At 50.7% G+C, this 13,176-nt stretch overlaps 4 protein-coding genes across 4 annotated transcripts; 1 reads left to right on the top strand and 3 right to left on the bottom strand.

Moving 5' to 3' along the window:
- Window positions 1–1,577: 1,577 nt before the first annotated feature.
- COCSUDRAFT_59631 (hypothetical protein) lies at window positions 1,578–3,516 on the bottom strand (the record flags this gene model as incomplete). The annotated part of the gene is made up of 6 exons (XM_005643635.1): window positions 1,578–1,696; window positions 1,897–1,986; window positions 2,193–2,291; window positions 2,456–2,630; window positions 3,015–3,098; window positions 3,337–3,516. The coding sequence occupies 6 exons, from the start codon at window positions 3,514–3,516 to the stop codon at window positions 1,578–1,580; spliced, it is 747 nt and encodes a 248-aa protein (XP_005643692.1).
- Window positions 3,517–4,132: 616 nt separating this feature from the next.
- Window positions 4,133–6,781, bottom strand: COCSUDRAFT_19971 (protein phosphatase methylesterase; the record flags this gene model as incomplete). The annotated part of the gene is made up of 8 exons (XM_005643634.1): window positions 4,133–4,309; window positions 4,716–4,860; window positions 5,101–5,221; window positions 5,451–5,598; window positions 5,926–6,033; window positions 6,146–6,233; window positions 6,398–6,499; window positions 6,588–6,781. 8 exons carry the CDS (start codon window positions 6,779–6,781, stop codon window positions 4,133–4,135), a joined length of 1,083 nt encoding a protein of 360 aa, XP_005643691.1.
- Window positions 6,782–7,494: 713 nt separating this feature from the next.
- Window positions 7,495–9,391, top strand: COCSUDRAFT_26002 (ADP-ribosylation factor 1; the record flags this gene model as incomplete). The annotated part of the gene is made up of 7 exons (XM_005643633.1): window positions 7,495–7,560; window positions 7,640–7,721; window positions 7,858–7,928; window positions 8,026–8,145; window positions 8,310–8,428; window positions 8,721–8,804; window positions 8,921–9,391. The coding sequence occupies 7 exons, from the start codon at window positions 7,495–7,497 to the stop codon at window positions 8,922–8,924; spliced, it is 546 nt and encodes a 181-aa protein (XP_005643690.1). The 3' UTR covers window positions 8,925–9,391.
- A 582-nt stretch (window positions 9,392–9,973) lies between these two features.
- COCSUDRAFT_59628 (hypothetical protein) lies at window positions 9,974–12,939 on the bottom strand (the record flags this gene model as incomplete). Its single annotated transcript, XM_005643632.1, has 9 exons — window positions 9,974–10,008; window positions 10,233–10,393; window positions 10,687–10,868; window positions 11,359–11,520; window positions 11,832–11,971; window positions 12,285–12,367; window positions 12,536–12,642; window positions 12,772–12,840; window positions 12,934–12,939. The coding sequence occupies 9 exons, from the start codon at window positions 12,937–12,939 to the stop codon at window positions 9,974–9,976; spliced, it is 945 nt and encodes a 314-aa protein (XP_005643689.1).
- Window positions 12,940–13,176: the final 237 nt, after the last annotated feature.

The raw sequence follows: 13,176 nt of genomic DNA, 5'->3' as shown, positions 1-13,176 counted from the left end.
TTAGAGAAGAAGCTGGGGGCAGTAAGAGGAACAAAAAAAACCTGGTGAGCCTCAGGGAATCCAGGGCATGGCCAAAGCTACCGATGAAGTAGCAACATATTCAGATCAATGAATAGCACTTTTGCATCCATGATCTTTGCTGTCCCAAAGCCAGCAGGGTATCACAAGCGGGACAGTGGTGTCCACGCTCCATGAGTCCTATCGAAACACCTTTCCGAGGCAAACGCCATGGCACAGAGCTTTCATTACCTCAAGTGGGCAGCCAGTACAGCAGATTCCACACAAATCCTGCTGCCCCTGGCCACAAGCTTGTGTCCTACTTTACGAGTCCTCGGTTACTTATTTCACCTATTGCAAAGTTCCTGGCTCCTGTTGCGCACTGCCCTGCGATTTGAGTACACTGCGACTGCTTAGGTTTGTGGCAGGGCACTTGCTTGTTCCCATGGACACTGCTGAGCTGAGGAATCCCTGCAGATCTGTCACAGGTTCTTTTCTGACAGCCTGATCTGGCTAGTGCCTGAGCGGGCTGCCCGACCTGGGCAGGCATTTTGCTTAGCCTTGGGTTTTCATAGACCAGCACCTGAACGTCTGCTGATCATCACCGTGAGTTACTGCAGAATGTAAAGACAATGGCCAACTAAGCTAAGGTTGTGAATTTTCATTATGAGCGGGTGTACATGCATCCACCAAGGTTGCTTCCAAGCACTGCCAGTGACTAAGTCAATGTCGGGCCGATCATTTTGCATTCATGCAGTATCATGACCCACTGCCACTTTTCATGTGATAAATATTACGGCCACTATGAAAATGGCGCGCTTGGATGATTCAGCTGTCCACAAAATTGTGCACATGAGGCCTCGAGCTCAATAGCATGTCACGGTGCCGCACCTGCGGCATGGTTGCGATATCAATCAATTTTCAATACTGCATGTGCACTTTCTGGCAGGTTGCAGCTGCCCGCACTGACTTGGAATGCGGTGACAAACAGTCTTTGATATGGCTTGGTGGCGATGGTTAATGATTATTGGCTTCATGCATCACAGAACATCATGTATGATGCAGCTTGAACCCTGACTCTGCTCAAGCCAATGTTGCTGCAGCTGATCAGCCTTACGAGAGCAGGCCAAGATTGCATCTGATCAGACGAAGGCTTGAATAAACTTCCACAAGCTTCAAGGCAGGAAATCATGTTTACACCACTTCCAGACTCATAACTCTGATGAATGCCAGCCGAACAATCTTGCCCTTATTCCTGCATGCTGCACAAATGTAGTTGCAATTCAATTTGCATCTCTCTGGTTCTTCCTCAGGACGCACTGTCTGTCAAATATAAATGACTCACATCATTTCACTCAACCTCACATCAGCTCACAGCACCTACATCCAAGATGCACCCCCAATCAATATTATCATCAAGCTCTCATCTAAACACAATAGCGAAACAATTTAGCCATATTGTACAACATCCATCCAATCAGGCTTCGAGTCAGTGGATATTGGCCACACGTACAGATTGTAATGGCAAATGAACAGTTCTTCTCTGCATTCCCAAAAAAATTCGAATATGTTCCAGCTGCTTAGTAGGTCCTGTCCTCGTCGATTGCCTTGTCACCATACTCGCCGTTGAAGATAGCTGCCACAAGGAAGAATGAGATGAATGCCACCAGCAGAACAGATGCCTGGCCCAATGGGATACCTGTGCACAGATAGAAATCCAGTAAATATATCGGTTCGAGTCAGCTTCACAGGATCAATCCTGTGTGAACATTTCACAAAAGCACATGCACATCGTTCATCACATGTTCATTGTGCAGCACACGTCATGCTATGCCATGCAGCGTAGACCTGCATGTCAGCACAAGACTAATTGAAGAGCAAAGTGTAAAAGTGGTGCACCTGTCTCCAGGCCAAACTGTTTCAAGGGGCCGAAGCCTGTGACTTTCTCGCCAATGACAGCTGCCAGGAATCCCAGCTGCGCTGTCCGGCCTGCAACACACCAGATGCCAGGTAAAAATGCAAGTTCTCTGTGTTCTTGACAATATATGCGCAAGTGTACCACTGCTGTTGGGAATTGCTGGCAGTGATTCATTGCTCCTGCAAGAGATACTTTGGACTGATACTTCTGGCTACAAAGAGCTGTCATGGGTTTGATCATAATAGAATGATGAGGAGCTAAGGAGGTGTGCACTCACCAACCAAGAGCTCGTTCTTCTTTGAGAAGCCAAACTCAGTCGCGCCAAACATGTCGCCCGGGTTGCTGACTGCATTAATCTGCGGCTTCTGAGTGGGACCTGCATCATATGAAAAGTATCATATTCAGGCACAGGCACTCCACAGTGGTACCACAATGACCCCCTCAGATCTTACTGATACATAAAACCAGCGCACCAGCATCTGTATTGCATGCAAGACATTCATCCTCACTCCAGATGGGGAGGGAATTTGATTTACGGACCTGCACCGCGCTTCTTAACATCGCGCTGGTTTGCAGCAGAGAAGGTGGGGGACTTGGGGTTCAGGCCGCCAATGAATGAGTAGGCGACGGTCCCCAGCACCAGCAGGTCGACTGCATAGGAAGGCAGGCCGAGCTCCAGCTGCAGCTGGCCAAGCGGGCCTAGTCCTGTTGAGATCTAGCACACACAAGCAGAAGTTGCTCAATAATAGGTTTAGTAGAATTATTGGTCTGCATGCCAATCTATTTGCAAAGTACCGACAAACACAAGTACAGCACTACATAGGTTGAATTGAGGCCAGCAATCACACAAGAATTTGCTCTTTACTCGTGTTGGATCAATGAAAATATAGCTTAGTAAGAAGAGGCCGTCGACTGGTTCCTGGCTCACCTCTCCAAGGAGAGCTGAAGCGAATCCCAACATGGCAAGACGACCCTGGTAAATCATTTTATTGTTAAAAGTACTCTTCAATGATTGCTTAATCACGGTTTTGCAAATCTAACTCCAAAAACAGGATTTGCATTCCAGGTACCCGCAGTCGGATGCCGACAAGAGTCTCACCACAAACAATTCGCGGCGCCTGGTGAATGCGGGCTGAATGGGGTCGACCTCAAATGCTCCCTTGTCGTAGCCAGTCTTGCGGCCCTAATCAAAACAAAGAGACAATAACCTTTCTAAGTCTGGCGTTGAGACCACATGCATGGAGCACTGCCTTCTGTGCAGGCTCCTCAACAAGTCGACATCTTTATGGTGCTTCCGCTCCAATAAGACCCTTTTAAACAGATAGATATGACAAAACGTTGAAGACAGGCTCCCTCCAGGATTGATGATATTTCAGCCAGTGATGGTTTCCGTGATCAGCAGCCAGATGCCTCGGTCGCACCTTGTCCTCCTTGTTCCTTGTGAAGAGTGCCTGAGGGGTAATCTGGCGAGCGGATTGTCTGAACTTAATCACAGGTGCAAGTGCTGTGCGAGATCCAGTGAAGGAGCTGCGACCCAAACTGGACGCAACCCTCGACACTTCTTGGACGCGCTGCGTGCTGCTGGACAATGCGAAAGCCATGGTGAATCGCTTAATTTCACTGCGAATCGATTGTAAATTAGCTTCAAGATGTTTGATTATAGGGCTCTGCTCTCTTCGACCGTTTTGCCCAAAATAGAGGTGAGACGTGGTGACATGTCTTGTGGCCATTAAATTTTCCACCCTGGGAAGCTGCCCGATATGCAACTTCCCATGCACCTGGAAGGAGAGCTGATCCTTCTGAAATTCAGTCCCATCATAGACATAGACATAGAAAGGACTTTGGCTTTGAATATTGGCATAATGTACCAAAATTGATCCGAGCACCAGCGTGGTGACCTGTTTACACATATGCCACACAGGAGAATTGGTCAGTTGCCACAGCTTCTAGAAGATCTTCTGCATTCGCCCACACCAGAACACGCAGTCATTTACAAAAATAGATATACAGCAAATACAAATTCCCAGATGTTTGCAATTGCTCTAATTTGTCCCAGAGTTTGGCATTCCAACCGTTGACCGCTGCGCAGCCGTCCTTTGGGTCCTCTCCTTTGACTAGTTATAGTCTCTATGGTCTCTCTGCCCTCTGATCTTGGATTTGTCTAATGTCACGCCCGCACATGTTTTTGCAGTCCTTGTGGAGTGGCAGTGTATTGTGCTAAGGTCTTTGTTGAGGTCCAGCAAATGCTGGGCCTGCGGGCACGGGCAGAGCAATGCCTGCATTTGCTGGCCTGGGAATGGGCACTTTGGGCTCGCCAATGCGGAAGCGCTTCAGGAAATTCAGGAGCACCTCGGCAGTGCGCGCCGCTTCATCCTCATGGATTGCATGCCCCGCCTGCCACGCCAGTCAGAAGCAGCATCTCAGGATTGTTATTATTATTACACGCAATTCTGCCAGAGGCAAGGTGTGTCTATAGACAAGCATCTCAGGATGAGGCGCTGACATAGCACTAAAACATGTGGAGTATACTATGAGAAAGTGGAAAAGAAGACATCAAAACAGGGTGAGCGCGAGGGAGTGAGGAAAAAGGGCTGCCTCGCAGTGTGTACATCAGATGGAAGCTTTGCAAAATTGTGCTTCAGAAGGACCATCAGAGGCAGTGCAGACACCTGCTGCAGCTCTGACAGATGAAACACCACAGGAATGCGACAACGCATTAGCAACTCATCAAACTTCTTCTCTGCATCGTGCATGTACACTAGCGCACAGATTTAGCCTCTGTGGTGGCAAGAAGTTGTACCTGCGGTAGGAGCACCATTTGGAAGCGCCCCTGCATCTGACCGATGGTGAGTGTGCGGTCCAGGCGGTCAGTGCCGGCCAGCATCAGCACCTTTGGTGCCTTTTCACCAAGGAAGGCATCGCTGAGTCCTTCGTACCATCCCTGCCTACAACACATGCACATACCGCATGAGTCCCTTGATCCTCATATCACGAGGAGCAACCACCACTTGATGTCATCTGCAAAAGGGCCTGACAATCTGCAGCAATCCCAAGAATGTGACACTTTTCAGATGTGTCCAAGCAACGCCATATCACAAATAAAAACTCTCCATTGCACATCAGTGAAGGGTCGCCCTGTGACCTGCAAAAGGACATTTGAAGATTGCACTATAATAACAGCTCACCAGAAGGGTTGGCTGTTCTCCAGGGCAGTGCGCCATACCCATCGGCCACGATCTACAGCCACCTCCTTCCTCAGCATTGATGGCAGAGACACGGCAGCCGCCTCTGCATTCTTGCAGGTGCCTGTCAAAGCAGACGCTCGCTTAGTCACCTTTGCTAATCCTTTCCTGCCACATGACCCACCACATTTCATCATCTGGTATACGCCCTTCAACTTCATGAAGACAGTCTACCTCCTCACTGTCTGTGCAATATTCTCTACTTTCCTACTGTCTTGTTCCTGCTGTCAAATGGGTATGGGCCGAGGCAGGGCACCAAGGCAGCTTCTTAAGGGTGCGGCTGAGGGATTCACCAGAGTGCTTGGCCCATTCAAAGGCCACCTGCAGCGATGGGAATGAGGGCGGCCGGTTGCTAAGGATGGCTGACATGTGCGGTAGTGATGCCAGCGCTGTCCCTTCCACCACATCAATCACCACCAGCCCTTCCAATGAAGGTATCGCCTGTGCACACACCGCCATCACATGATCAGACAGGGCTGCTGCACATCACAATTTGGAAAAGAGGTATGCAGACATCGGCGCAGTGCAAGCGCTAGAGAGATAAAACGAAGGGCTGCTTTGCGAGTGCAATTTTCCAGCAACAATAGAATGGTCCCTCGGCCCAGGAGCGCTAAGTTGCTCAACATGTCCAAGTGTTGTTTGCATATCTCTTTCTCTCAAAGCCATCCCTGTTACAAGATTCCCTTGCACGACGGCAAGGCACTGCTGTGTTGCAGTGTCCAGTAAAGAGGTTATGCAGGTGATAACGGTAAAATGGCAGATGCTGACCTTGAGAGATGCGGCCCACGTGGCAATGGCGCCCCCCATGCTGTGGCCCACTATCACAGTGGGTGCCCTCTCTTCCCCCAGCACTGCTTCCCACACTGCCACAGCGTCCTGCATCATCACGGTGTACAATGTTCAAATCCTTTGATGCTTTGTTCCAACACACGAAACTGAAAAATCACATCATGGCAAGCTTTTGCAAATTCAGAAGGGCTGATGGTACCTTGGACAAGGTGTCTGAGGACAAATCCTGGTCGTCATCTGTGACTGTTTCCCCGTGCCCTCTCATGTCCAGCGCAACCAATCGATACCTGCCAGCATTGCACCAAAGGAAATTCCAAAATCTACTTCCGTCACTATGTGGTACAGAGCCTGAGCTCCGTTAGGTTCTCAGCAGCAACCATCTGGCTGCTGCAGAGACATCCCAACAGTTGCATTAGAACAGAGTGGGAACACATCTTCCTGTAATGCTCACCTGTCCTTTACAGCTGCTGCTACTAGCGCCCAGGTGAGGCCGGTGTATCCGCAGCCATGCAAACAGAATAGTACTGCCCCCTTGCTCCCAGCCATATATACCCTGGTGCAAAGAAGTCACAGAACAGACATGCATGCATGCTCGTGTCGTCCTGTCCAAAGTCCAGTGTTCAGCAAGGGTGGCAGCCCACCTGAATGTTCCTCCGCGCCCTTCAAGCCGCAAATCTCTCTTTTCATCAAAGTACTGATCCCATGTACCGATTTGTGGCTCAACAGCCTCTATCACAGAGGATGGGATGCCATCAAGCTCATCTGCGTTCTGGCCGCTGGTTGACACACCATCTGGAATGGTACCTGGGACAAGAGCAAGCACTTCTTTGAGCATTGGATCCGCCTCAGGTTATTTGCAATTCCTGATCATGAGTTTGATCAAGCAGTCAGCTGTACCAACTCCACTTACTAAGGGGACCAAAGAGGCTATCTGATGATCTTGCTTGAGCGGATGTCATCAGCGCCTGTCTCCTCAAAGCCGAAGCTCCTGTGCCAGTTGGAGGCCTGGCGGACGTGCGGGGAGGAGGTGGTGGCATGGACCCATGCGGCATGCTCATGTTGACAAATATATAATGTAGACGGTGACGAGCCAGAAATTGTTATTTAGATTCCTCTACAAAGCATTCTTGAAATTACAAGATTGCCCTCTAGTACTTATAATAGGTATATGAGGCATCACAGAAAAACAATTGTCCCATCGCCCTGCATGATCCTTGCCATCATCTGGTGTTAGGTCGTAGACACCCATCTCAACAGAACAGCAAGTAGGTTTAGTTTGCTTATACTTGGATTCGACCTGAGGGATCACAACGAGAAGAAAGCGGAGAGTACGAGTCAGGAAGTAAATTTGGAACGCCGCAGGTGCGCTGCGTAGGATCTTTCCCCGTTACCACACTAGCCTCTTCAGAAGCGCGAGTGTTGGGTGAGAATTTGAGAAACCCCGTTCCAAAGGGCACAGTTAAGGCAGACAGCCCTACAGTGGGCACCAAAGAAGCCGGGTTGTTGGCATACCGTGTGTAGCGGGGTTGCAGGAAAGGCTGCTTCAAGATGGGGTTGGCTTTCACAAAGTTGTTTGCCCGCCTCTTCTCCAAGAAGGAGATGCGCATTCTCATGGTAGGAGTTCTTCCGAAGCATGGCTTGCAATTTTCCATTGCATGTAGGAATAAATCTGACTTGATGCTTGTGTCTGCAGGTGGGACTCGATGCTGCTGGTAAGACAACCATCCTGTATAAGCTGAAACTGGGAGAGATCGTCACCACCATTCCCACCATTGGTGAGTTCCAACTCTTTTTGGAATTATGGTGTGCTTTCTGCATTTCTTAGGCTCTGAGGTTCGCACAAGGTGTATTGTCCCTCTTTTTGGTGATCACCTTTCCTTGGCTCAAGCACGCACTGCCTGCTTGTGGCAGGCTTCAATGTGGAGACCGTGGAGTACAAGAACATCAGTTTCACTGTCTGGGATGTGGGTGGCCAGGACAAGGTGGGTGGCTGTGAGATTGCATATTTTGCTGCTTCCTCTAATGCTGGACTCGTTCAACCAGAACGACGCATAACGCAGCATGTGCATGCATTTGCAGATCCGGCCGTTATGGAGGCATTACTTCCAGAACACCCAGGGACTCATCTTCGTGGTGGACAGCAACGATCGTGACCGTATTGGCGAGGCTCGTGATGAGCTGCACCGTATGCTCAACGAGGTGTGCTGCACAATTGGTCTTCTGCCTCTGCTGTTGCTGCACGGGATGTGTGCGGCCGAGCAAATGCTCTCTGATCTTCGTGTCGGCGTTTGCGGGCTTGACAGTACCAGAAGAGACCGGACTCGTGCGTTTGGGCGGTAAATCAGCCTTGTTTGGGGTTGCAGGACGAGCTGCGCGACGCAGTCCTGCTGGTGTTTGCCAACAAGCAGGATCTGCCAAACGCCATGAACGCTGCTGAGATCACCGACAAGTTGGGCCTGCACTCGCTGCGCCAGCGTCACTGGTGCGTTTTCCTGGCACACGTCCCCGATTGTACTGGGCTGCAGACTGCCTTGTAGGCTCATATCTGGCTGGCAATGTTGAGCATTGTCGTTTTCTTATGATGTCTTTACCTCGTGTAATTCTTGATCCAAGCATAAGGCCCTTGCCTGTTTACTGCTGCAACAAAGTTTGTTCAGTGATCTTAGTGACAGTGATGCAGCTTGCTCTCTGTCAGGATGTGATGGACAAGAAGATTCATTGCATTGCCTTCACTTACTGTGCCAATTTGACTGACAAGTGCCTTGGCTATCCAGGTACATCCAGAGCACATGCGCAACTTCTGGAGAGGGTCTGTACGAGGGTCTGGACTGGCTCTCAAGCAACATCGCCAACAAGGGGTGATGCACCTGCCGTAAAGATGCATTGATCTCTCCATCGGAAGGTCTCCTGTTTGTTCCATCTAGAGATTCCCAATGTAGCAGCAGGTGCTGAGACAATGACTGTGCCTCTGCAGATGAATGGCGTAGAGGGGGCTTGCCTGGATCTTCTCGGGGTGAAATGACCAGGAGGCGCCTGTTGTGTCCCCATGGGAGGGGTTTGTGGGATCTGAGTTGGGGGCACTGTGTGTAACACTGCTGCTCACACAGCTTTTGGCAAGGTTTTCACCTCCGTGGTGCAGAGGGACCCAGAAATACATGCGATGGGGTGGTACCTTGTTCATGGGGGTTTTTCTGCTGTGCGGATCTGCGCCTTGGATAAGGGACTGTTTGTCTTGAGTGTCAAAGAGCATCACATGGCTGTCGGTTGTTGGGATGGAGTCTGTGGCCGGACTCATCAGTCGCGTGCGTAAACCCTCGAACAATTGCACAATAAGCAGCTTCACTGTATCGCACGCTGACCTCACTGCTGGACAGACTGGCCGCAGCTGATTAGGTGTGCCTGCCTCTGTTTGCCCGGATGTGTTTAAGAGGAAATCATGTCTTTCCTTCCCTTCTTCAGTGCCTGATGCGCAACTCATGCAAACTGCTGGATCCCATATGCGGGGAAGCCCATGCACGACGATCTCATATATATTGGCTACCGAGTTGCATGAGAAGTGTGCGGAGACATATGCATATGCATGTGCACGAGGATCAAGTGTCACTATCTGCGAGTGCAATGCAAGACATCAGCAGCGGAATTTGAGAAGCAATATCGAAAAGCATTGTTTAAATGCTTTACACTATAGAAGGGGCGCCAGTCAAAGCATCTGCAGCAGCGGCTAATAATCCACGGGTCAGCTTACCGCCATCAAAATTCTTCATCCACCAGAAGGTCTTATCAATTTCATGCAGACAACTCATATGATGCATCTTCTCAGCCCTGTGACGTAACTTGTAGTGTTGCAAGTCAGAAATTCTGCTCAGTCTCTGAAACTCTGCAGACGACAATTTGCGCTCTCAAACATGCAGTGCACTTCTGTATCAACTGATACTCAGTAATAATCTTCATCTATCATACAGTTCTCCAAATAAGGGTGCAAGTACATCACTCGCGTTCCCATAGCTCTACTCCTCATGCACACCACTCATTTTCCCAAAAGCACATCCTCAGCCTCGTCCCCTGCAGCAAAACGAAAGTTATGCCATGAGTCACCTTACAGCCCAACACCACCAGTGGGTCATCATTGAGTACTCCACGCTGACTGCACATTTACAGGAAAAGCCCACGGCACACGAGTAGCTGCTCGCGCCACACATCAATGATCAATGGCCATTGTGGTCATTCCAGCCAAGTGCAAGCAGAGCTAGCGCGCAAGGTCATTAGCTAACGAATGGCGACCATACCTGCAACGAGCTTGTCTGCTTGTGGGCCTCTGGTAGCCGCACCCACAAGGTCCACAAACTGCTTGGCAACCACGCCCGCCTTGTAGGTGAAAAATCCCAGGAGCATTGGCAGCAGCTCCAGATCTACCCCTGTCCTCTCATAGGCCCCCAGCCCATGCCACCTGCACAAACACATGAGCTCAGTTTGCTGGCTGCTTCCCCTCCGATCCCATGCAATCCAATTGCTGATAGCCGCCTCGTTATGTGTGTCTCAGCTCCGCCCAGCCCAGCTCACACTGGGTATCACACTCAAGTCTCAACTTGGGGACTTGTGCACAGAAGTAAGAATTCGAAAGCAAGGTCTGATGCGACACTTGGACGCTCAGAGAGCAGCTGATCAGATCAAGAATGTGATGGAGCACAGTCAAGTGTTGGTGCTGCAGATGATACGCGCCTTCATTGAGTAGTACTAAACACAGAATTGCATGTCTGCACGTGCCTGTTGTAGGCGAGAGCCAGGATGACTGGGATGAGCAGCCGGGCCTGGCCGCCGGCAGCTCCCAGGAAGCTAGCGCCCATCCCATCCACGCTCCTGTTCAGCAGCCGCAGGTACATCAGCCCACCCACCGCTCCGAGGCCGTAGCTCGCTGCAGTGTCCTGCAAACAAACACAGATGTGGGCCTTTGGCTTACATGCCTCTGCAAGGGATTGGCGCCTCTTCACTGGGACAGCTAGGCCCTCATTCGATCCTCTCAATGCTTGAAATTTCCAGAGCACAGCAGTTTTCGTTGCCTCATCTGGCAAATCAAAACGCCTTGGTCGGCCGGGGCAGCTGGTGCATGATGCTGCTCATAATGTGGCGCCGCGCCTGACTCACAATTGGCAGAGCTGCTCCCTGGTGTCCCAAAGACTCATTTGCAGCAAGGGAGCTCGCCCATGCGCTATAAGTGAGTCGTGTGTCCTGAACACAAACTTTGCAAAAGAGAAGCTGTGGGAAAGCTGGCCTACAAGCTGTAAGCACATTGACTCTCCTGGACGTATTTGTTTTCAGCAGATGCGCGATGTCCTCCTGCCAAGATCAGGGTCTGCCGCCCGTGTTTTGCGTGTGCACCTCGAATGTAAACACTGGATGTACCCCTGCGCGTACCCGGCTGTAGAAGGTGAAGGCAGCTGCGAAGCACAGCGCGGTGGTGCCCAGGCTCCAGCGGAAGAGCCCCTGCTTCAGCGCCTCGTATGCTATCCTCTCCGCCTCTGCTCGAGCCGCCTGAGCCGCCACCTCATCGGGCGCTGTTGACGCCGTTGAGACCACCTGCACAGAGCAGCTTCCAACTGTTGCTACTCATACGAGTGTAACGTAGTTCACTGGACCTTATGGGACCAGAGCACTCAGTGCCGAATGCAACACTGTTGCTTGGATGTACTGCACCTCTCTGGTTGCAGAAATCCACTCTGCCAGTCAGAAAGCCATTGACATCCCAGAAAGGAATCCAGCAGGTCCCTGTGTCCTTAGAGCAGGTGATCTCCTCGTTTCCCAGGTGCCATTCTTCATGGCGAGCATGACATTCAACAGCTCCAGTTTGGATAGTACATCAACCAAGGGTTGCAGGTTTTATTTGTCACCTTCTTGCTGAATCTGCCAGAGCGCTCCCATCGCCGGGACTCCCCCTGTGTGGGCGCCACGTTCTCAAAGCCCGCCTTCTGCCGGCCCCTCTCGTACAGAATGCGCCGCTGCGCTGCCACACTCGCAGCCGCCGATGTGCCTATGTCAGTGCCACAATTGCTTTCATCAGTGCTCTCCGAGAGATAGACTCAAACCTGTTTGAGCAGTCTGAGACTCCACCTTGACATGTTCCAGGACCTCCAAAGGGTGATTGTATGTCTGATCCACATTCCATTATTTCACGTCAAAAACGGCTCTTTTTCTCTGGCGTTTGTGCTGTCATGCATGCATCTACTGTCTCATTGATCCACAGGTGCCACCTGAAGCACGCTGCGCACGCTGCGTGGGAGTCTGCTAGATAACGCTTGGGAGCATCCGGCGGCTTGTGTTGTTTGGCGAGTCTGAGAGCCCACCTGATCGTGAAGATGGGGTCGCCTGCTGTGAAGGCTCCTGTGATTTCCTTGGCCGCAGCTGTTCGCTGAGGTCCACATCCATGCTGCAATGGCATACTCACAGCATGAATACATCTGAATCATACTAGAGAGCTTATCGACAGCATGCTCACCACAAAGAGAGTGACCTGACTGACACTGCGCAATGCAGACAAACCACAGTAAAGCAGAGTCCCAGATATTCCATTGCGAAGGCATGATGCAACACATACCTATTCAAATCAGCAACGCGGCTGAAGCTGAGGCCTCCAGCACGAGCCTCCTCCTCCTCCTCTGCAGCCCTTTTTTTGGCTTCCTTTGTAGAAATCTCCAGATCCAGCTGCAGGAATTGATCCAGAAATAAAGGCAACGATCTGAGAGCACTGTGAGGCTGTTTCCAGGGGAAGCGATTTGCAGCAGAGCATATTGGATGCAATTGCCGTGAAAATTGGGGCCTGCAATCCCTCACCTGGTCTTTCCACTTGGTGTTCCAGATGAAATCAGAGGTGTATCTGCCGCCTCTCTTTGTGTAGTCGGCCTGCTCAACGCCCCCAAGTGGAGAGTACACTTCAGCTGCACTCAGCACATGAGCACATCACAGCACAGCATTGGCAATGGAGAATAAAGACACTACCATGTGGGCCATCAGCAGGACCAAAGCTTGTTCTCTCGTTATGACAGTATCACGTGCTGTACTTTAGCCTCATCCTGAGTTTGTGATGGTCTCACAAGACACAAGCTTGCCTTGTACAAACCATGAAAATAGGTTTGCATCACAACACGAAACCTTTGGTGAGAGAGTGCAGATAACGAGCAAGTCCGGGAATAACATCGGCAGCTTGGATTACAGCGGCTGCGACGTACCGTGTGGATC

Source organism: Coccomyxa subellipsoidea, assembly GCF_000258705.1.
Source record: "Coccomyxa subellipsoidea C-169, whole genome shotgun sequence".
Lineage (NCBI taxonomy): Eukaryota > Viridiplantae > Chlorophyta > Trebouxiophyceae > Coccomyxaceae > Coccomyxa > Coccomyxa subellipsoidea.
The sequence above is the reverse complement of the archived record's forward strand: the minus strand, read 5'-3'. Positions and strand labels throughout refer to the sequence as shown.